The sequence below is a fragment of the Melanerpes formicivorus genome, unplaced genomic scaffold, assembly GCF_026170545.1.
Source record: "Melanerpes formicivorus ecotype bairdi unplaced genomic scaffold, bMelFor1.0.p_v2 SCAF_20, whole genome shotgun sequence".
In the NCBI taxonomy this organism is placed as follows: Eukaryota; Metazoa; Chordata; class Aves; order Piciformes; family Picidae; genus Melanerpes; species Melanerpes formicivorus.
The window spans coordinates 2,624,220-2,645,340 of record NW_027142372.1 but is presented as its reverse complement, the minus strand read 5'-3'; the positions used below and the strand labels follow the sequence as shown (position 1 = coordinate 2,645,340).

Sequence of the window (21,121 nt, the reverse complement as noted above, 5' to 3'; positions counted from 1 at the left end):
CTTTGACTTAGACATGACCAGATTTGCAAGCAGATTTACAATTTTCACTAATTTTCCTACCGTGACTTCAAAACATACTTAACAAAAATACATTCTGGACTTTTTCAAAGGGAGATTTACTTTTCTGCAGCTGTTTCCCATAGATCAAGGTCTTGCTTGAAGGTTAGGTTTTTAAACCAGCATGAAGATGAACTTGGAATCTTAAACCACTCCCCACCCCCAGCAAATTATAGTTCAAGAAGCATCAAAAAATTCCTTCATAACCAACCAGAAGTAGGATGCACACATTCCAGAGGTTGGCTTGTGGTTAAAGATAAGTATTTAATGGAAACACTTCCACATGTATATAGTGGCTCATTAAACTATTTCTAGATACTTAATCTGCTTCTATTTCCACATATTAACTTGAACCCTCTTTGCTCTCTAGCATCTTGAATGTGTTGGGAGTTTTTTAACCCCCCCCTTTTTTTTTCTTTTAGTCCACATTTAATCCAAATGTTACATTCCTTGATTATTAAGACTTCAAACTCCAGATACATTATTTGTTGCTACTCAACTTTGATCATGAAGTTTGGCAAATCCCAGGCTTCCTAATTTCTAAATGCTTTGTTTCATTTGGCTTTCTAATTCATTGTTTACTTTGTGCACGCTTTTCTTGTTTAAAAACTAAAAATGTTTCTTAATTAGGGACAGGTCATCCCTCTAGCTCTCTGTTATAAAAGTGTAATTCTACTGAGCCATAATTTCTTGGAGAAGGAGACATACCTTCCTGGTGTTTTTGCTGACATACCTACAGTTAAAAAGTGCAGTTGGATACAAGTAGAACTGGAAAAGGGAGGGAAAGCATTTTTGTGCTGTTGAAAATTGCACTGTAATGTGTTGAAAAAGAAAATTATTTCTTTGTGGTAGTTAAGTGAAAGAGACTTGTTCTGTTACTTTTCTTTTGTTTATAGTTATTTGTGATGTTTACAATATCAAAGCTTTTGCCAGTGCTTTAAACCCCACTGTACCTTTTGTCATTTTATGAAGCTGATAAAAAGACAAATGTCTGAAATGTTTATGAAGAACACTTGAAGAAAGATAGAAAAGATTATGTAAACCTCTGTGGCTAATTCTGAGAGCATTTTCCACTGTGATTTGTGTATTCCTGGGAGGTATTTAACTAGAAATGATATTTGGGACCTTTACTTCCTACTTAAAGGATTGACTAAGAATTAATATACTTTCTCGCTTGTATTTGTTATATCATAATAGTCTGCAGTGACATGGGTCTACACTCATTCTTTTTCTCAAACCAGTACCTCTTCTCACCTCGCTGATAATTAGTTAAGTAGTACAGTTAAAGTGTATACATACACATGATCCAGTAGTCTGTTCATTTGACAAAGTCTATGCAATCACAGGGTTCATTGTTTCTGCTGGTGGTGTCCAGGTATTCCAGCTGTGTAGAAGAAAGCATACAGTGAAGTGTGGACAGAGCAGGGTGCAGGGACTGAGAATTGGATCAGAGAGGTAAAAAAGACATGCTCCTAAAATTTAAAATAGAATGTGTTGCATCCAAATTCTGAAATTTATCTGCTGGCTGTGAATGTCCCTGTCTGATAGGGGTGTCCACATAGAGAATAATCGTCTGCATCTGATAGTAGTAGAGCGTTCAGGTGCACATTCTTGTGACTTCTTAGTGCTTTATCTGGAAAGTCAAAATCTGACCTCTAAATTATTTAAAAAGGTTAAGTTGATAACTTTATTTTCCAGGGTGGCTTCAGCCACCTGTACACAATCCTATATGTGATTAATTTCATTTAATAAATCTTGCCTCAGCCATGCAGATAATTCATTGGGAAATGGCAAGCAGAAAGTAATAGAAATGAAAGAATAAAACAATCCATGTAAAAGAAATAAGAGTTTTGCCATGTACACATATTCAGGAAATAGTCTTGTTCCTTAGATGCTCTACCTCAGACAGAAAAATCGCTGGTTTTTCTGGCATTGAAACACCAAGTGTCTGCTACCAAGTTGCATTCCCTTGAATGCAAACAAGCCCTTTTCAATATTGTCAGCAGCTTGGGAAAGCTGATTGTGCATTACAGTGCCTGAAGTGCAAGGTATCCTCCACATTTGTACAGAGGCTGGTGCCTGTATCCTGTGAATACAGGTCAATGTGAATAGCTTTGATATGTGTGATGAGGCTTTGATTCAGGATAGAAGTCTTTGGTCAGGGTAGTGCTCTAGCATGTCTTAGACCTTACTAGTTCTACTTGATTGTTTTCCAGAATTAATATTTTAAGTGTGGATAGTATGTAGCCTTTTAAAAATCATAAACAAGCTAAAAGCCTGATAAAAATTCAGAAAAATAGTCTGTGCAAGTGATGCCTTTTTTTCATAGACATGGGAAAGCTTTGGGAGAGGAGTGTTCATGTAAGCAGAAATTTGTAGTCCAGCTCTCAAAACTTTTCTTACCTAGTAGTTAGCTAATTGGTACATGCATCCCATAAGCATTCATATAGAAGGCAAGACTTTTAAGGACAAGGGCTTCCTGAAACCATACTAAATGCATTGCTAAGTTGGTGTTAATTTTGCTTTAAAATAAAAAGTCACTTTTTCATATGGATTACACAGTAGGCATAAGTTTTGTGGGGATTTATTTTTGCAATAGATACAGAAATCAGATGTCCCTGCCATGGTAGTTTGCAGTTGGTGGCAAGATAAGGGCCCACTGTTCTGTGGCAAAAGAGACTCCACGTTGGCTCACCACAAATTCAGACCTGTCTGACAGATAGCTTGACTGCATGCAGTTTTCCAAAGTAGGACTGATACATGCATATAAAAGTAGGAATATATGTATTTTATGTGATGTATAATACTGGAGAGGCCATGATTTTGTGTTCCAAACCTCACCAATCATATAAAACTGACATTAACGCTGTATGTATTCTATTTTACCTAAAGCCACAAGAGCAGTGTGATAGTTTAGACATGGGTGTCCAAGGATGTCCAAGGAAGGTAACAGTTCTGCTTTGGCTCTAAAACCAAGATATTAATCTGGATATAGTGTTCTGTATCTGAATGAAAGCTTTTGTTGCCAAATGGACAATGTCCAATTTAACTGAGTGCTTTTTCTTTTCAATTAATATAGTTTTAGAAGAAAAAGGAAAATCTTAGCTGTAATCTTTTAAGACCTAGAATGTATTTTTCAAATATCCTTTCAGGCATGCAATCCATGAAGCTTCAACTATTTTTGTACAATTACAGTTTCAGATGAACTATAAACTCTTAAATTAAAATTACAGGCTTCTTTCTAAGAGTAATAAAGGATTAGAGACAGTTGGAAGCAATTTCAAGGGGGAGCGCCTACAATGAAAGATTTGCTGAGGATTTGAATAAAGGTGCAAATCTAAATGTAATACTTTTAGTGCTTTATTTGCTACGTGAAATGCACCACGGAGAATGGGTCCTGAATTGGGGTGGTGGAAGTGTTTAGGCTTGTTTTCTGTTGTAATTCTTCTTGAAAAGGATTGTAATATTTCAATATCACAATGACCCAAGATAATGGTCCAGTGGCCCTTGCAAAACGTGGCTTTATGCAATTTAACCCTCATATATTTTGTAGGAAATTGCTTTTTCTTGTGTTCTTTTGGTTGTTTTATAGTGGGTATTTCCAAGTTTTTCGTCATAGTTATCATGCTCTGCTAAATTTTAGAGGTCTTTGAAGATAGTACTGTCTGACTAGCTTCTCTAGTTTTGGTTTTTTTTCCTTTTTTCATACTGAATGTAGTGTCCTCAATTCGTATTCAGCCAGAATAAGTTTTAATAAGTGTAATTTTCCCATGTACTTCAGTTTTTCTAATCTGTCCCTAGATGATCTCAATGCAACGCATCAGCACTGTGTTCTGGCTGGTTATTCACCTCGATTCAGCTCAACTCACAGAGTAGCAGATGTAAGTATCAAAAATAGTTCCCTGTTTGGTCATTCATAAAACTTAACGTTCTAGCACTGTGTATGTAGCATCACATTGTGTTATCTAGAACTGTGGCTCATGGTTGTAGCTCAAACTGTTTTCTTGAACAACTGCTGTTTGTTTATTTTTGAACTGGGGTACACTTGCTTCTGTATTGTTAGTTCACCTGAACTTCCAGTTAGGTATACAAGATATGCATTAAAAATATACATTCTCATGAATTACTGATGAAATACAGAAGCAACTGCATTTTTACCTGACGTGTTTTTAAACCTTTTTGCTTTGTACACACCCAATTGAAGGTCAATATTCACGAGATAGAAATACTCAAAACACATCTGTCAGCTGTGTCCACTGACAAAAATGGCCTTTAGGAGGTCAGAACAGCTATAAGCAGTCATGAATATGCTTTAAATTGGATCCTTCTGTGCATCTGAGGATTGAAAAAAAAAACAAAACAGAAAAGTGGTAGTCCCTTGTATTAAAGTAATTCTGAGATAAAAAGGCTTTTGCTAACACAGTCAATGCTGTAGTAGTTGGGTAGATTGTTTGATGGATTAGTCTTTTGCATAATTCATATCAATAACTATATAAACAATCCAGAAGCCACAACACAGGTTCAAAAGATAGTGAAATAAAGTTACAGAAATGCATTCCTTCTGCTCCTTCAGTTTGGTTGTTTCAAAAGCAAATAGTTTGGTGTATTTGAGGAATGTATAAGTTCTGGAGTGGCTGTATATATATTATTCCTTTTTTCATTGTATCTTTATAGTGTTCAAGAGGAACATTGGAATACATATTTGGACGATGTGAATTGGCACTCCAGAATTTACAAACTGGTTCTGATTCAACAGCTTTATCTTTGAAATCACTGGAACCTGCAGTTGTAAAGCAAGTAGAGGAAATACATAATGAGGTGAGATGATCTGCACTGAAAATAGTTTGGCCAGGTTCTGAGAGATGCGGTCTGCTTGTGGAGTTAATGGCAATTAAGTGTTTTCTTGTGCTTACAAGCATTGTCCTGTATAAATTTGAAATGTGTTTTTATTACCTTTTAACGTGGGTACAGTAATTCAGATTAACTTAATTCCTGTATAGTTTTCAATTTTCCTTCTTTAGATCCCTCTGCTGGTAGAGTCTAAGAGTAGTTTTAGTATCATTACATGAAATCTGATGGTGTGGTGGACAAACTGGACTACTCTAGCACTTCTTTAACAGGAAAAAAAATCAGAAGGGAAGAGCAGGTAGAATTTTTCAGTTGCTGGTCAGGTGTTTGACGGTGTTTTTACAGAATGCCAGGTGTGGCATGGTTTTAAGTATCTGCTTTAAAGTATTCTGAAGAAAATATAGTGGAAATAGAATAGAATAAACTAGGTTGGAAGAGACCTTTGTGATCATCGTGTCCAACCCATCATCCAACACTAATCAACTGAACCATGGCACCAAGCACCCCATCAAGTATCCTCCTAAACACCTCCAGTAATCGCAATTCCACCAGCTCCCTGGGCAGCACATTCCAATGGGCAATCACTTTCTCTAGGATGAATTTCTTCTGACCATCCAGCCTAAACCTCCCCTGGTGCAGCTTGAGACTGTGTTCTCTTGTTCTGGTGCTGCTTGCCTGGGAGAAGAGACCAGCCTCCACTTGTCTACAACCTCCCTTCAGGTAGTTGTAGAGAGCAATAAGGTCTCCCGTGAGCCTCCTCTTCTCCAGGCTCTAAGCAACCCCATCTCCCTCAGCCTCTCCTCATAGGGCTTGTGCTCCAACCCCCTCCCCAGCTTTGTTGCCCTTCTCTGGACACATTCCAGCAAGTCAACATCTTTCCTAAACTGAGGGCCCCTGAACTGGACACAGTACTCAAGGTGTGGCCTAACCAGTGCTGAGTACAGGGGGCAAATGACCTCCCTGCTCCTGCTGGCCATACTGTTCCTGATACAGACCAGGATGCCATTGGCCTTCTTGGCCACCTGGGCACACTGCTGGCTTGTGTTCAGCCTACTATCGCCCAGTAGCCCCAGGTCCCTTTCTGCCTGGCTGCTCTTCAGCCACTCTGACCCCAGCCTGTAGCACTGCATGGGGTTGTTGTGTCCAACAATAATAATAATAATTGTGAGGAACGTACTTAAGCAGATCATTCTGTGCTACAAAATACGCAATTGCAGCAATGCACTTTCACAGGATTCCTCTGAAACTGGTAGTGTACTCTTAAACACACTGACTCAACAAATGAACTGAAAATATCAGACAGTATTTTAGGAAACTCTGTAAGCAGGCAATTTTTCCTCTGGCATGGAAGTAGATAGTATCACAAAAAATGTAACTTGGCTTATTCTGTGTTAGTGGATAGTGTCAGGAATTGGACACAATGGAGCAGATCATCTTACAAGGGTAGTGTTGCTGAAAATCATAAATTTGGCAATTCTTTAAAAAAAAAGAATTAGAGAAAACGTAGTCAAGGCTATGTATTAGGAGTTGAAAATGACAGATTGTTTAGTGGGTCTGGAAGTCTGTCCTACCTGAAAAAGCTTTCAGCTGTTCCTAACTATAGCTTTGATGATAATCTTTCTTCAAAACAGCAACTTTCTGAGTCATTTTTTTGCTTAAATTTCAGTGTGGTTGGTTTTTTTTTTTTAAGCAATCCTGTATTCACACATTTAGTAGATGCTGTGCTGTATTTCTACTAAGATAAATATGATCACTGTTAGAAGCTATACAGTACACAGGTAACTTTCACTCAAAACAGAATTTGTGTAAACTGTTTAAATTGCTGTCTGCTGAAGAATTTAATATTCTGCATTCTTACTAAAACTTCCTAAACCACATTTTTATCTATCTTCTGCTTACAGGTGGCAAAATTGAGTGTAGTGATGGCCAAAGATTTGCACCCTTTACTTTTAGCCAAACAGCTCCTAGAGCAATTTGAAGAAGTCTGATGCATGCAGGGTTTTGCAAAACATCAATCAGGCTCAGTCCATAAAACTACACGCATATGTGCTTCGCCCAGCGAGGGCCACATGCGCAGCTGGTGTAAATTTGCACGGCTCCTTTAACATCAAAGGCATGTGCCGTGTACATCAGGTGAGAGACTAGCCCCTGGTGTTTGCAGTCACCTGAATAATTTTGCTATGTGACATACAGGGATGTTTCCTGTTACCCAGATGGGATATATTGTAACAGCCATCATTGCTTAACCTGTATATATTGCACACTTAGACTTAGTAGACACGTTGGATCTATGTTTAATTTGAGAAGAGAATACTCACTACTTTTCATTTTTATGTTTTTTATTCTAAGGTCACTTCTTCACTTGAGGGATAATTTCTGTATTTTGAAGTGCTACTCAAATTTCATTTGTTTGCTACTTAGGAAGGCAAAATTACTAGTGGCTTATCACTCTGGTAAATGCTCATTTCTTTTTCAAGCATCGCTGAACTGAAAACATATCTGTGAGGCTAATGCAACTTTTTTTGCATATAAAAGCTTCCTACCTTCTTTTACTCCCTGTAGGGTAATTCTTTGTATTTGCAGGTACTAATACACGTTTTAGCTTTATATTTTCACAGGCAGGTGAAGAAAGTATTTTCTTTCTTTAAAGAATGGAACTGTTTACTGATAAAATGAGCTTGCAATTGTTCCATTTAATCAGGATTTGGTCAGTGTTTTTTTCCCCCCTTAGCTTGCTTGTAATTTTAAATAAGACAAAGTCACATGAAAGTTCTTCACCGAGCGAGTCGTTCGTCATTGGAATGTGCTGCCCAGGGAGGTGGTGGAGTCGCCGTCCCTGGAGGTGTTCAAGAGGGGATTGGATGTGGCACTTGGTGCCATGGTTTAGTCATGAGGTCTGTGGTGATAGGTTGGACTCGATGATCTTTGAGGTCTCTTCCAACCTTGGTGATACTGTGATGCTGTGATACATAGAATTAACTAACTGCCCACCCAGTTTTGTCTGTGCATTTCTGTCTGATACAATGATATCCATGCTAGTTCTGAATCTTTTTGTGACATTTTTCCTATTTACCTGCATGAAAGATCATGATCTTGAAATTAGGCAGTACTCTGATATCTAGAAGTGTTGCTAAATATGTATTTTATTTTCAAATGTTATCATAACTGAAGTTCTTCAGTGAATTTAACTCAGACGCTTAAATGCATTTATTCAAGATTCTTTACCTTCCTGAAAGGCTATGGGTTGGGTTTTTTTTTTTTAATCCCTCTTGCTGGGGCATCTCCGATGTAGTCATCAGAGGACATTAAACAGAACAGAACCATCACAGTCCCAGATGGTTCCCAGAGAACCATCAGGCTACGTTTGACTAGGGCTAAAATATAGAAGTTTAGCACAGATTCACAGTCTGTGCTCAAATTAACTGCTTTGTGAAATCAGGTCTGGATGAATTGTCCATATCTGCTAGAGCAAAAAAGCTTAAGAGCAATTCTGAAAGAATGAGGTATGGTTCTGTGCCTTCACTTCTGTATTCCTGGGCAGGAAGATTGACTTGCTGTGCTAATAAAGTGGGTTTGAACTGAAGATCTGAAGCTTTTTCTGGTTTTGTGTTGGGCAGAGAAAATGTAAAAGTATGGGTAAGTATCTAGGGGATGTCTTTACTGATGTTAGATTTCCCAGTTTATTTGTCAGAGCCCTGTTTTGAATGTCTTGACAGAGGTATTTCTGTCAAAAAAGTAAAATAAAACCTGAGAAGGTTTTTAGCATTACGAGCAGGCAGATGGGTAGAAGTTTAATACTTCTTTAGGCTTAGCTTTGTTACCATGATCTCTCTCCCTAAAACAGCCTTCAAAGGAATATCTGATTAATTGCAAGGTATGTGCTGTTTGTTAGATGTGTGAGTACACTCCCAGTATGTACTTTGTAGCTGTAAGTAAAGATAACCTTAATTAGAGTGCTCACGTGCTGCTTGTCTGGGTAACTTATGGGCTAGAAGTCTGAACAAATATTTCAGTGGCAAGGTATCTGGTGAACAGAGTGTAACAGGGTGAACAGAAGTGATTGCCTAGATGGCTGTGAAGTACAGAGCCTAACAAGGCACACACAGTTAGAGACTGAAGTTGCCCTTTAAGCAATCAGATTGCATTTTGGCCAGTAATAATACATCCTGAAGTAAACCATCTCGCAGAGTTCACTGAATGTGAACTTCTTGCTCTTACTGAATCACACTTGGCCTTCCACAATACGTACAGCTGCTGGGTATCCCAAACAGCAACAAGGAACCTGGGAAAACCCATTGGGAAGTATATGCTTTTAAAAGCAATAAAACATTGCTGGACAGATGATGTAACTGTTTATACATATAAAAATAAATCTGCAGAAAAGATCCATGCCAGTCTGTTCTTTGCATTTGAAAGAAAGTTTGTTTCCCTTCCTCTGAGTAACGTGCAATCTGATAACAGTTCTTGTTGTATGAGGTGGCTTTAAGGCTTCTTTATTTACCAACACCAAACTAATAATCATATGTTTCCTATGGCTAGTGTCAGTTGTTTTAGCATCTGGGGATTGTTTTGGAAATGTAGCAGGCTTCAAAAGAAGAACTCAGGTTTGAAAAGTTAATGAATTGTCCTCATCGGGTTTTTGCTCAGCCTTGATTATCAGATCCTGTTTGCCATGAATAAAACTCAAGACTGAACTGGTTACTCTGTTGCTTGTGAGGGACAGTCAATTTTGCCTACAGCAAATCTATTTTTATGGCAGCAGTAGATAAATTTCAGTGTGGTGAATGCTCAGGAATGTAGAAAAGCCTGGGGTAGCTGAATTGAAGGTATATAGCGTTAGACGTTAAGGTCATTGCTGAGAAAGGGTGGCGGTGTCTGTAGCCAAAGGAAGGTTAATATGTTTAACACATCACAGGAAGCTGACAGCGTGGTTGGTGGCTGGCTAGTACAGCAGAGAGAAAATATGGATCACCTACATGTGTGGCTTCTAATAACCGTTATTTTTAAATAATCGACTGAGGAGCACTGTCTCACAAAATGTCAAATGCTACTCTTGGCCTTTTACTACCCAGTATTGACTATAACCTAAAATTGGCCTTTAATCATTATTTAAAGAACAAGTTGAAAATATGTTGAGTATGTTGAGGTTAGACATATGAGGCCTGATTCTGAGCATGCTTGCACCGTTATGAGTCACAAATGAAAATTAATTAGGATATGAAAATTGCTCCTCAGACACTCAGCTTATGTATTTTTATATGTTAATGTGTTTTGCTTTGTCTTGTCCAGTCATGTAAAAAGCTTTCTAATGATAACTGAAGTTCTCTCTTTAACATGGGAGTCTCCAAATCAAATCTCTTCAACAAAATCCTTTGCTGGAGATATTAACTTGAGAGTTTTGTCACAGAAGATGAATGTTCTGTAACTTCAGTTCTGCTAAGGCTAGAACTGAGCTTTTTGTCTCTCTGGTGTTTACTGTTGTGTGTTTTTTCCCAGTATAGCTCCTCCTGTTCATGGAAGGAGACAATTGTTTATGTATCAGTTTAAAAATACCAAGCAAACTTAGCATAACTGGCATCTGGATATTTTTGGCATAACTAAGTATCGATGCTTGCGTATATCTAAACCAAGAATAGAGTGATGACGGAATATCACCATTGATTTCCTCATCAAGATCCCCCCCAAAAAAAAAAAAAAGCAGTTATCTATTCAGAATAGTCATTTGTCAAGCAGCTTGGTGGCTAAGTTGATGGGTGAAACAACATTTTTACTCCCCAACTCCTATTTTATTAACACAGTTTAGAGTTAAATGGAGGCTTTGTGAGATAGACTGTGGGCAAGAGTTTGAGAGCCCTAGATGCATGTTACTATTTGGTACACTGACCTCTGAAGCCAGCTAATCCTGCAGAAAATTAACTAACCTGTTGCTAAACTTTACCTCTTCCACTTAAAAGGCAGCTGTTCTGTGTCAAGTTGTGTTGAGATATATTTAAAACTTGGCCAAGATGATGGACTTGAATTTGGCTGAAATTACATAGATTAATGTAACAAATCAATATGACTAGTAAAAAATCAGATTGACTGTAATACTCTTGTGTTGCTAAGCCATATTGTAACACTGATTTAAAATTTCTAATTATTTTATTTTTCATTGATTATTAGTCTCCTGTGATTATCTTCATGAAATATGTTTGCCAGACATCCTATGTTCTAGCCTTGCTGTGGTAGGTGCTAGCAGAAACAAAAAGAAGTGTGGAGAGAACACGGAGTGCTTAAAACTCTGGTCAAACTGTCAGTATGCTCTGCCTTCCCCGAACTGTGCATACTGGTTTTTAGGAAACCATAACTTTATACTTCATTAATACTGTGCAGGAAGCAAAGTGCCCATCAGCTTTTCTTAGGAAGGATGATATCAGACTTCTGTGCTAAAAAGTCTCTAAACTACCAGTCAGGATTTTGGTTTTTGTTTTTAATATTTTAACATCTAAATCTGCCAACTAATGATGTTGTTATATTTTACCAATCAATTGCTTTAATATGCTTTTTATATCCTTCAAATTTAAGTATGTTCTATTGTAATCTTGAACATATATTGACCAAACAGTTAATGTTATGTGGAGTGCATTCAGATTTCTGTAGCCATTCTGTTCACCCTTGCAGGAAAGAAAGCTTAGGTGACAGCTTTGGGCAGTTCTCTTTATTCTTTCACCTTGGCAGGTTGTCTTTGTTTTGCATCATTGGAGCTGAGCAGGGATAAACAAAAACTTCTTTGTGGTACAAATAATGATTAAAGCAGCTTTGAACTCAGTGTGAAACATAACTACCGCAACAAAGATGAATACAGAATCCTAAAGACCAGAGCTATGAGTTACCATTAAAGGGAAAAAAAGGCTCAGTGAATATTAGGATAAACAGCATTATTTTGCTTAAATAATATTTGATGAGTTACATATTTATATTCTGGTTTAGTCACCTAATTCTTCTCTTATCTTACAGCTGATGGGCCATCCATATGAGATTATCTTTTTTTAAACTCCCATGTTTTCATTTGCTGGTTTTGATATGTTAAATACAAATATTAGCTTGCTCCTGATGGGCTTCTTGCTACTTCAGTGGGGGATTTGTTTTCTTTTTAAAACACGGTTTCCACATAAGCTTTGTCCTAGAAAACTCTGTTGCTTCAGATGCCCCAAACCCCTGTTCTTTCTTCCTGTGGGTTGTGGACTTGATCTGTGTCAGGGAGGCTGGTATGGTGGTGTGTCCAGCACATGGGAAACATGAAATGTGAGCAGCCAGGATCTCCCTTCTTCTACTGCCTCAGGCTTTTGCTGGGCTCCAGCTGATCCAAGTGAGACTGTGAGTCTCTGTGTGAACCAGAGGGCTGGGTGAAGAATGAGAAGCTATCCTTTATTATAATGATAATATAAAGCTGATGAGGGGTTTGGAGCACAAGCCCTATAAAGGAGAGGCTGAGGGAGCTGGGGCTGCTTAGCCTGGAGAAGAGGAGGCCCAGAGGAGACCTTATTGCTCTCTCCAACTCCCTGAAGGGAGGTTGTAGCCAGGTGGGGGTTGGTCTCTTCTCCCAGGCAAGCAGCACCAGAACAAGAGGACACAGTCTCAAGCTGCGCCAGGGGAGGTTTAGGCTAGATGTTAGGAAGAAATTATTCATAGAAAGAGAGATTGGCCATTGGAATGTGCTGCCCAGGGAGGTGGTGGAGTCATTGTCCCAGGAAGTGTTTAAGAGGAGACTGGATGAGGCACTTGGTGCCATGGTTTAATTGATCAGATGGTGCTGCATGATGGGTTGGACTTGATGATCTCGAAAGTCTTTTCCAACCTATTCTATTCTATTCTACTTTCATTCCATAGCAACTGACTAGGCTGCACCCTAGCAATCTTACCACTGCAAGGTTTTCCAGTCTTTTATATGGCTGAAATAGTTTGAAACCCACAGTGTTAATCAATATAAGCTGGAGCTGATACATGTTTGGCTGAATTGTGAGTAACCCCAAGCTTCGCATGTTTTCTGTACATGTACCACATGTAAAGAGTTGGATGTCATACCTCTAGGTTTGAAGGGATTAGGTTGGATCACAAACTCATGTGGAATAGAAATACAATAAACAACTGGATGCATTTACAAGTAAGTATTTGGATAACCTTCTCCGTTTCTGTTTCATTATTCAGGTATAGCTGTGTTCATGCATTACACCATGTCTGACCCAAATAACAAACATAGATGTTTGCATTATCATTTGTTTTTATCTTGCAGGTTGAATTTGAGTGGCTTAGGCAGTTTTGGTTTCAAGGCAAGCGGTATTTGAAGTGCACTGATTGGTGGCTTAAGCCTATGGCTAAATTGGAAGAATTTTGGAGAAAAATGGAGATTATGGTAAGAACTACTTTTAAAGTCTAAAACCTCTAGAACTTAATGCTGAGAGCACTGACAATTATGTTTTTAATTGTACTGTAGTAACAGGGTTTAAACTTTATTCAAAACATATGAAAAGTAGAATCAATGTCAGCCTGCCACTGTCCTGTCTTGTATTTCTCCCTAGTAGTCAGAAGATATGTGAGCAAAATAAGATCCAAACCCCCAAGATTTTAGTTATTTCCTGGCTTTTCTTGTTTTTAAAGTTTGACAGCCTCATAAGCTGATAGTCATATATTACATCACGCCAATTAATTCATGACACTCTGCATTGTTGGTTTATTCATACAACACCAGGATAGACAACTCTGCCAACCACGGCAATGGCAAATGTATCCGAGGACACCTGAGAGTGAAATTTCATGATCTGGAGATACAACTATGTGTCTGTAGTCCACCTGCATGCTTGTACCATAACTAGAACCAACAAGATGAGATTAGTTTCTTGAGTAATTGTTGTGATCTTTGTTGCTGTATACTTGACAGTACATCAGTGTTTTCCTTGAAGAGGGACTCGGTGACAAGCACTGTCAGCCCTCTTGCTGTTGCTGTCCATGTAGAGACTCCTTTGGGAGACTTTGATACAATCACCACTGTGCCTACTTCTACATTTGTACACAGAAGGAACTATGTTGACAAACATGTCTTACTCATATCATTGTCTGCATTAGAAGGTTCTTTTCAGTCATTTTTTACTGATCACAGCATAAGTCTCAATTCGTAGTCAGCTTGGACAAGTTTGTAATGTGAGTGAGGATGTGGAATATGATTTTTAGGGGAGATGTTTTTGAATCTCTGGCGGTATTGTGCAACAAGAATATGCTCCTGAATTTGGAGGTAAGCTGTGTGACTTGCTGCCTTCTCAGACATACTGTCAGCTTGCTGTCAGACTTGCATAAGATGTATGGAAAAGTGGGGCTTTCATTTGTGAAATGAGTTGCCACAAGGAATTTGTGAACATTAAACTTTCCTACAAAAGGAAATAAATTATTTATCACTTGCTTATATGTTGTTTGTTTGGGTTTTTTAATCATTATTGTGTTCTTATGTGTTCACATTCTTGAATACTGTTGTAATTTTAAAGAAATCTTTTAGTTTGCTTTTCTTTGAAACGACAACTTAGTCTCTTGTAACACAGCCTTAGATGAGGTAGAGACGAGAACATTTGATTGTTGTTTTATATCCATTGTGTACTGAGAACATGGAAAAACAGCAAACTCAGGAATCCTCAAGGGTTTGGTTTTCTGCAGTTGGTGTGACTTCACCATGTGGCTCTAATTAGAAACACGGTGGCGTCAGTGTATCTGCTTTCAACAGGCCTCGGGATGATATTTATCAGCAAACTGGAAGTTGGGCCAAGACAGAAGCTGCTTCTAATTTAAAATTTTTAAATTGCTTTAATGTTTTATGACTTATAACTTATTAATCATGATTAATTTCAGCTATTGAAGGAGACAGAAGAGAATGTTAATTGAGAATGTCTGTTTTGTTGCTGGTGTCTAAGTAAATTTGATGCTTACTGTATTTGGGACTTGGAGGTAGGGTGGGTGGTTTTGGATTGAATATACATTTCGTCCTTTAGTGTTTCACAAAATGACAGTAGGGGGCACTGTTGAGCCGCAGTTTAATGCAACGACAGGCACCGACTTCATAAAAATACATAGAAATGTAGCATTAACATCAAGAATTATCCCTGTTGCTTCAAGTTAGCTGTAATCTCTAAGATTCCATAACACAGGAAATCAATTGCGGGTTAACAAATTCAACAGCAATTTAACATAAAAAGTGCAGTGTTTTGGTGCATGCTTAGCTTCCACAGCACTAAGTTAAATCAAAAAGGTATTTCTGAAGGCACCCAGTCATCTACAGGCAATTTCATTTTTACTTGCTACAAATTTATAATTTTAGCTGGATGACTTTAAAAAAAAATAAAAACAGTGTCAGAAGGCTGAAAGTAAAAATGTCTTAGAATTGTTGATTTTGTCTCAGAAGTGTATTGTTGCTTAAAGGGAATTGTTTCTCAAAAGAAAATATTTAAGCAGTATATTTTTCTTAGTGTGTGAGCTGAACAACTCTTGAATTTTTTTTTTATTTGTGTCTAGAGTGATGTAAAAGTCAGTTTTGGGGTCCCTGTGTGCCTTCCCCAGCCCCCCACCCCTTCTTTCCTGTTTACTAAAGCTTTCACCACAAAGAAGAAAAGAAAGTTTCCAAAATAATTTCTGATTCTGCTAATTGCAGTTACTTCAGTGTCACAGCAGACTATGATACTGCAGGAAGTTTAACCCAGAGTCTTCAAAGCTTTGGACTCTGTTTAATATTTTTGTACGTTATAGCAAGCACACAATTTTATCATAATATTTATTCCTGGCATTTTTTTTCCCAGAGGATAGTTTTACTTAGAGCTCTCTCTTGTGATGTAAATGTTAAACCTTTCATTTGAATGACATTCTGATAAAACATCACATTTCCCACAATATTACCTCATGAATTTATGAACCATTAAATCCAAAGCAGTTTAACCAATCTTCTTCTCTTCCTTTCCCCGCTGTCCCCCCCTTCAAAATATGAAGGCTATTCAAATGTTTGAGGGTTGTTTTTTTTAAAAGTCATTCAAGATTAACACGTTATCACCTGCAACATCAGGATAAATGCTTGCTGAATTCAAAGGGAGAGTTACCATTTGAAAGAAGACTGTACAAGCTTTGCTTTCTGGGTAAAGAGAAGTCTGAAAAGCTGAAATCTCATGTGATGTGAGGAAGTCTTGCTGTAGCTGTTCTGAGATTCAGTGGAGAGACAATTTGTCTCTCAGGGTCTGATATCATGCAAACCTTGCAATCTGACATTTATTTTAGCTGTGAAAGTCCTTTAACACTCTGCCGAATCAGTAAGAACTGGTGAAATCCTACGGTCTTCTTTGGCTTATTTTATTTTAGGCCGATTCACATTTTAATATGTAAAATGTAAAGCAGTGAAATGGGTTTTGTTTGTGGAATAAAAAGTAAACAATGTATGATTATACTTAAATATTGAAGCTTTAAAGACTGTTGTAGCATATCTAGACTTCTTTTCAAAAATAAAATAAATTAAGATCCTGCTAGTGCTATGTGGTGTGAATTGTATTTCCTGCTTTGACAGTCCATTTAGCAATGTAGCAATGTATTTATATGGCAGTTGGCCTTAATAACCTTTATTGACTTTAGTGGGTAAGAGCCAAGACTGGGATTATTAAAATGTATCAGTTTCATTGTAGTATAAAATCACAACATATATAATTATGTTAGGTAGGCTAGGCTCCATTTAATCCCACCTACTTATGCAGGAATTTGGCAAGATGAAAAAAAAGGGAACTAAAATATCAAGAAGAGTATGACTGGTTTGGAGTTATAACAGCAGAACCCTTTGCCTACAATAAAGGGCCTACTTAAAGGAATGAGACATAGATGGTAAAGGACTGATGTTTTTTAATGGTATAACTGAAACACAAGTAATCGTTACACCATTTTTTTTTACTGCTTGGCACCCTAAAACACAGCTAATGATAATGAAATGCAGTGCACCTTTTAATTTATAAATGTAGAGTAAAGGCAGAAGTGGGCACCCTCTGACTAGTTACAATGAGCAAAGTGGCATTTCACAGAAACTGATCTTCCTGCACAGCCTTCATTTTGATTTCTAAAATGTGTTTTAACCTTTAATAGTCATGTTGTTATTACTGTTGCTCTCTATGGTGTGCGTCTATCAGTTCATACAGCTGAATTGAAATCTGAGAGCAAGGTTGTTTTCTTGTAAAATTATTTTTCTTTCCTTTTTGAGGTCTATTTCGTTATTCACTACTATTGCGACATATGAAGTATGTCATAGTTCCAGCTATAAGCCACTATTTCAGGGGCTTACAGCCTGACAGTTAGAATTGAGTCTAGGCTGAAACTTGAGCTACAAAATCTCAGCCCAAGGCCATAATATATTTCTTTTTTTAAATTTTTTTTCTTGTTTTTTTTTTTTTTATCCCCCAAATTAAAACAAGAGTTTAAATATGTATTTAAACCAGAATATTGCAGTTCCAGAAGAACCACGAAAAGCTTCGACAAAATATGCTTTTAAAAGAAACCCTCTGAGCTTTTGTAGACTTTGGCACTTTAAACTGCTAACCAATTATATTTTTAAACTAGCTGCTGTGATCACAAGCAGGCTGGCTGATTGTTTGGCTTTTTCTCAGAAAACACAAACAACTGACGTTTGAATTCGTTTGACCTTGTCAGCCAAAACTCAAGAAATTCTGAGGTGGTATTTTATTTCCTTCTTTATCTTTCCTGTTGAGCTCAGATACTGCAGCATCAGGCTCCTTTATTGGAGGGCCATCCAGTGATGGGTGATCCTATTTATCTAATGAGCTGTGAAAAGCAGGCACAACATGGCAGCTCAAAGACCCAAATCTTAGTCCTATTTCTTGTCTTTTGGGGGTTCTTCTGATCTGTGTAGGCCAGATCCTTTAAATAAATGTATTTTGGGCATATTTTCTGTACACAAGGAGTCAGATGTTTCTGGTAATGTACCTTTTATCTTAAACAACAACAACCACCTGATCCTGAGGACTTGCTTTTTATTTTTCTCCTTCTTTTTATATATATTTTTTGGCACTAATTTCCTTGACCCTAATCATTCTAGCTGTCAGAAAAGGGAGAAGACATTCAGTACTATGTATAGCAGAATCACTACCAATCTTTTTTTTTTTTTAACCCCACCCAAAAAAAAAGAAGTTGTATTGCACATCTTTCAGGGAAAAAAACATATTTGCAATTCTGAGGGAATTCAGACTTAAGCTTCCAAAACAAAGTGTGTGCTGAAAGCACAAAGGACTGTGTTTATGATTCTCTTTGAAGTGTTTTTGCAACAGGATAAGGAAAATTTTAGAAACTGTCTGATAGTGTTCAGGGTAAATACTTAAACCCCTTTAGAGAATTTCACACACAGATACTGTGCAGCAGAAAAAAGGATACTTATGTTTCCTAAAGCTGCTACAGCCTACAGCTTTGTACTTAAAGACAGAGGTGTTGAATAGAATTCTACTGAGGATACATCCAGTGACAATATCTACAGGAACATCAGAGCAAACCAGTGGATAGCACTTTCTATTTTTAACCCTTATGTGAGCTGGTTGAGATCTAAGCTGTGTTGATATGAACTACTCTAGCATTTCAGTTATAAACTGGAATTGTTAAAAGGGCAGTCTTCCAATGCATACAGCATACTGTGAGAATGACACTGAAAACATTCAGGTTTAGTGTAAACTGGCATAAGCCAGGAAAAGTTAAGGACAGTTTCTGTCCTACGGGAAGGTGAGATGTATTTCTGACAGCACAAATGGGAGGACCATGGGTGGCTTGTGCAGCTGTGCATGTGGTGTGGCTGATGGTGTTTGCTGCACCAGATGGTTCCAGGGAGGTAGGCATGCTGTCCCGTTCTGCTTTCCCTTCTAGGTGGATTTGCACCAGTTATAAGGTTGATGTTATAAGGTGCTGTTCTGCCCACCACAGTATCTTGGTGAGCTTCTGGATGACTAGAATTCTGCTGTCTTGTGCTTAACCCTTACTGTAATAGGGCTGCTTTTACTGTATTTTTATACCATTGGATGTATGTGATTGTGTGTAGTGTATACATGTACTTGCATGTGAAATGGGTTGTTTGGTATTAAAAATATAAATATATATAATACGCAATCAGCAGAAACTGAAGATTTTGCATTTAAGTTAGACTCCAGTCTTGTATTTGAATTGTGTACAGGGATCTCTTTCTCCCAGGTGAGCACTGCAGGTTCCAGCACAGGTAAAGGTGCTCTTGGAGTGGATAGGCTAATGGAGATGGTCTGTAGTGTGTACGTACATGCTTCTACACACAACTGCATACGCAGCTGTGTTGGAGGTTTCTATCTGTGTCAGTCTTCTTGTGTAACTTCTGGATCATAAATTTACGTGTGATGTTTATAGGAAGTGAGCACTGGGGGCAAATGCTTGCAGTTCTTGGCAGCAGGAAGATGCTAAGAGTTTAGAAAGTATCGGGCTATGTTTGGTAACATTGCCATTCACACAGGGTGTGGCAGAGAGGAAAAAGTTTAGATTGCAGTTCCAGCTGCATCCCTGTGCATCCAGCGTCTGTCCTGGAAGGTTATTTTAGAGCCTTGTCTTGTCCTCTTTTGGTAATGGAAACTCTGTGATTGATTTCAGTGAAAGCAGATTCGGTATGGTGAGGCTACTGTGGATTGTATAAAAAGGTGTAATGTTTCCATCTTTATTCCTCCAGAATCTTAGGTGGACATGTACTAGAATAACAAAAGATCTTCTTATCAGCAGGATATTTATCAAGGCTTATTATTTGTTCTGGAAATAGTGTAGTAGTAGTATTGTGGTATTGTTTTACTAGCCTAGTTATTCTTTGCAAAGCCTTTCGTAGAAACCTATTTCATAGGTTCATAGAATACCATGTTGGAAGAGACTTCAGGGATCATCTAGTCCAACCTTTCATGGTAAGAACATTTCCTAGAAGAGAACTGAGTAAAAGACCATATTTGAATGCTGTGAATAACATTTATTGAAAAGAAAATTACTCTGTATTTTTTAACTTTTTGTATCTATATGTTAACACAAAACTTGATTAACTGTAGTTGAAGTGTTTTTTAGTTCTCATGCAATCATAAAGCCGTCATTAGAGTTTATGAATTTGTACATTTGTATCTGCATGTTTATGGACACGCTACACATACGGAAAAAAATTGGTTTGGTGTTCAAACTGTGAATTACAGTGGTTTGGCAGGAGCAATTTTTACTATGTTTGCTATAAACTAGAGAAAGTTGTGATTCTGAATGCAAGTGAAAACAAACGGCAGTATGACTAAAAGGCCACTATCTACATTGCTGTGATTGTACTTTTTTTTTTCTAGAGTGCAACTAGTGTTGCTAAACATGATTTTATTACCATTGTATTTTAGTGGCTATGTAACCACTGTAAAATAGAATACAGCTGGTTTACTTTCCAAATGGCTTTTGCAAGCAAGAGAGGAGACATCTTCCAAAAATCTGCCATGACGGCATTGCTACTTTTTTCTTTCCTGTTGCATCATCAGTCCTAACAAGGTCACGGGTGAACAGTGTTTTTGCAATGTGTTTTTTAACAGTTACTTCATCCTTGATCAAAATTACAGCTCTCATTTTATATCTAAAGAAATAAAACTTGCCTTCAGGACTTGCCATGGAAAGCATTATGGTATGATGGATTATGTGCTAATTCTTTCACTGACCCTTTTTTTAACTTGTGCAAGTGACTTAAGTGTGGTTTTCAAATTCAGTGTGGAAATCAAAATGTTGAGGTCTTACTTTGGTTTTAGATTGCAGACTCTTTCTGATCTTAAATTCCTCACCAATAAAATGAGGCTATGATTTTTCCTATGACTGAAAAAGGGTTACTTACTGGTTATGTGCTAGTGAGAGAACATTTGGCAGTTGAAGTAACCCAACAAATTTCTGCCTCCCCCCTGCCATGATTGGAAATTATAGAATTTAGGCCACATCTAAGTTTTGTTTGGGTTTTTAAAAAAAAAAAAAAAAAAAAAAAAATTAATTAATTCTTTTCAGATAGGCAAGTTCTGCCCATTTAAGTAAGACAGAAAGAGCTTACTGTGTTTTGGCTGACCCCCATTGTATCCTGGCAGTTCCCAGTTGTAGCTCTCAGGAGCTGACTCTTTTTTGCACTTTTCATTCCTTACTACACATGTTTCTGCATAATAATCCTAAA

At 37.7% G+C, this 21,121-nt stretch overlaps 1 protein-coding gene across 3 annotated transcripts in view; it reads left to right on the top strand.

Annotated features, from left to right (window-relative positions):
* The window catches only part of FTO (FTO alpha-ketoglutarate dependent dioxygenase), a 231,318-nt gene that overhangs the window by 58,721 nt on the left and 151,476 nt on the right, over positions 1-21,121 (top strand). For 2 of the 3 annotated variants that reach the window (XM_068150507.1, XM_068150506.1), the window contains 3 exons: positions 3,859-3,938; positions 4,732-4,875; positions 13,178-13,297. In XM_068150507.1, coding sequence (XP_068006608.1) covers positions 3,859-3,938; positions 4,732-4,875; positions 13,178-13,297 — 344 coding nt within the window. Of the gene's footprint in view, positions 1-3,858; positions 3,939-4,731; positions 4,876-13,177; positions 13,298-13,633; positions 14,346-21,121 lie in introns of those variants that run through there. The other variant, XM_068150508.1, reaches the window with a different exon arrangement.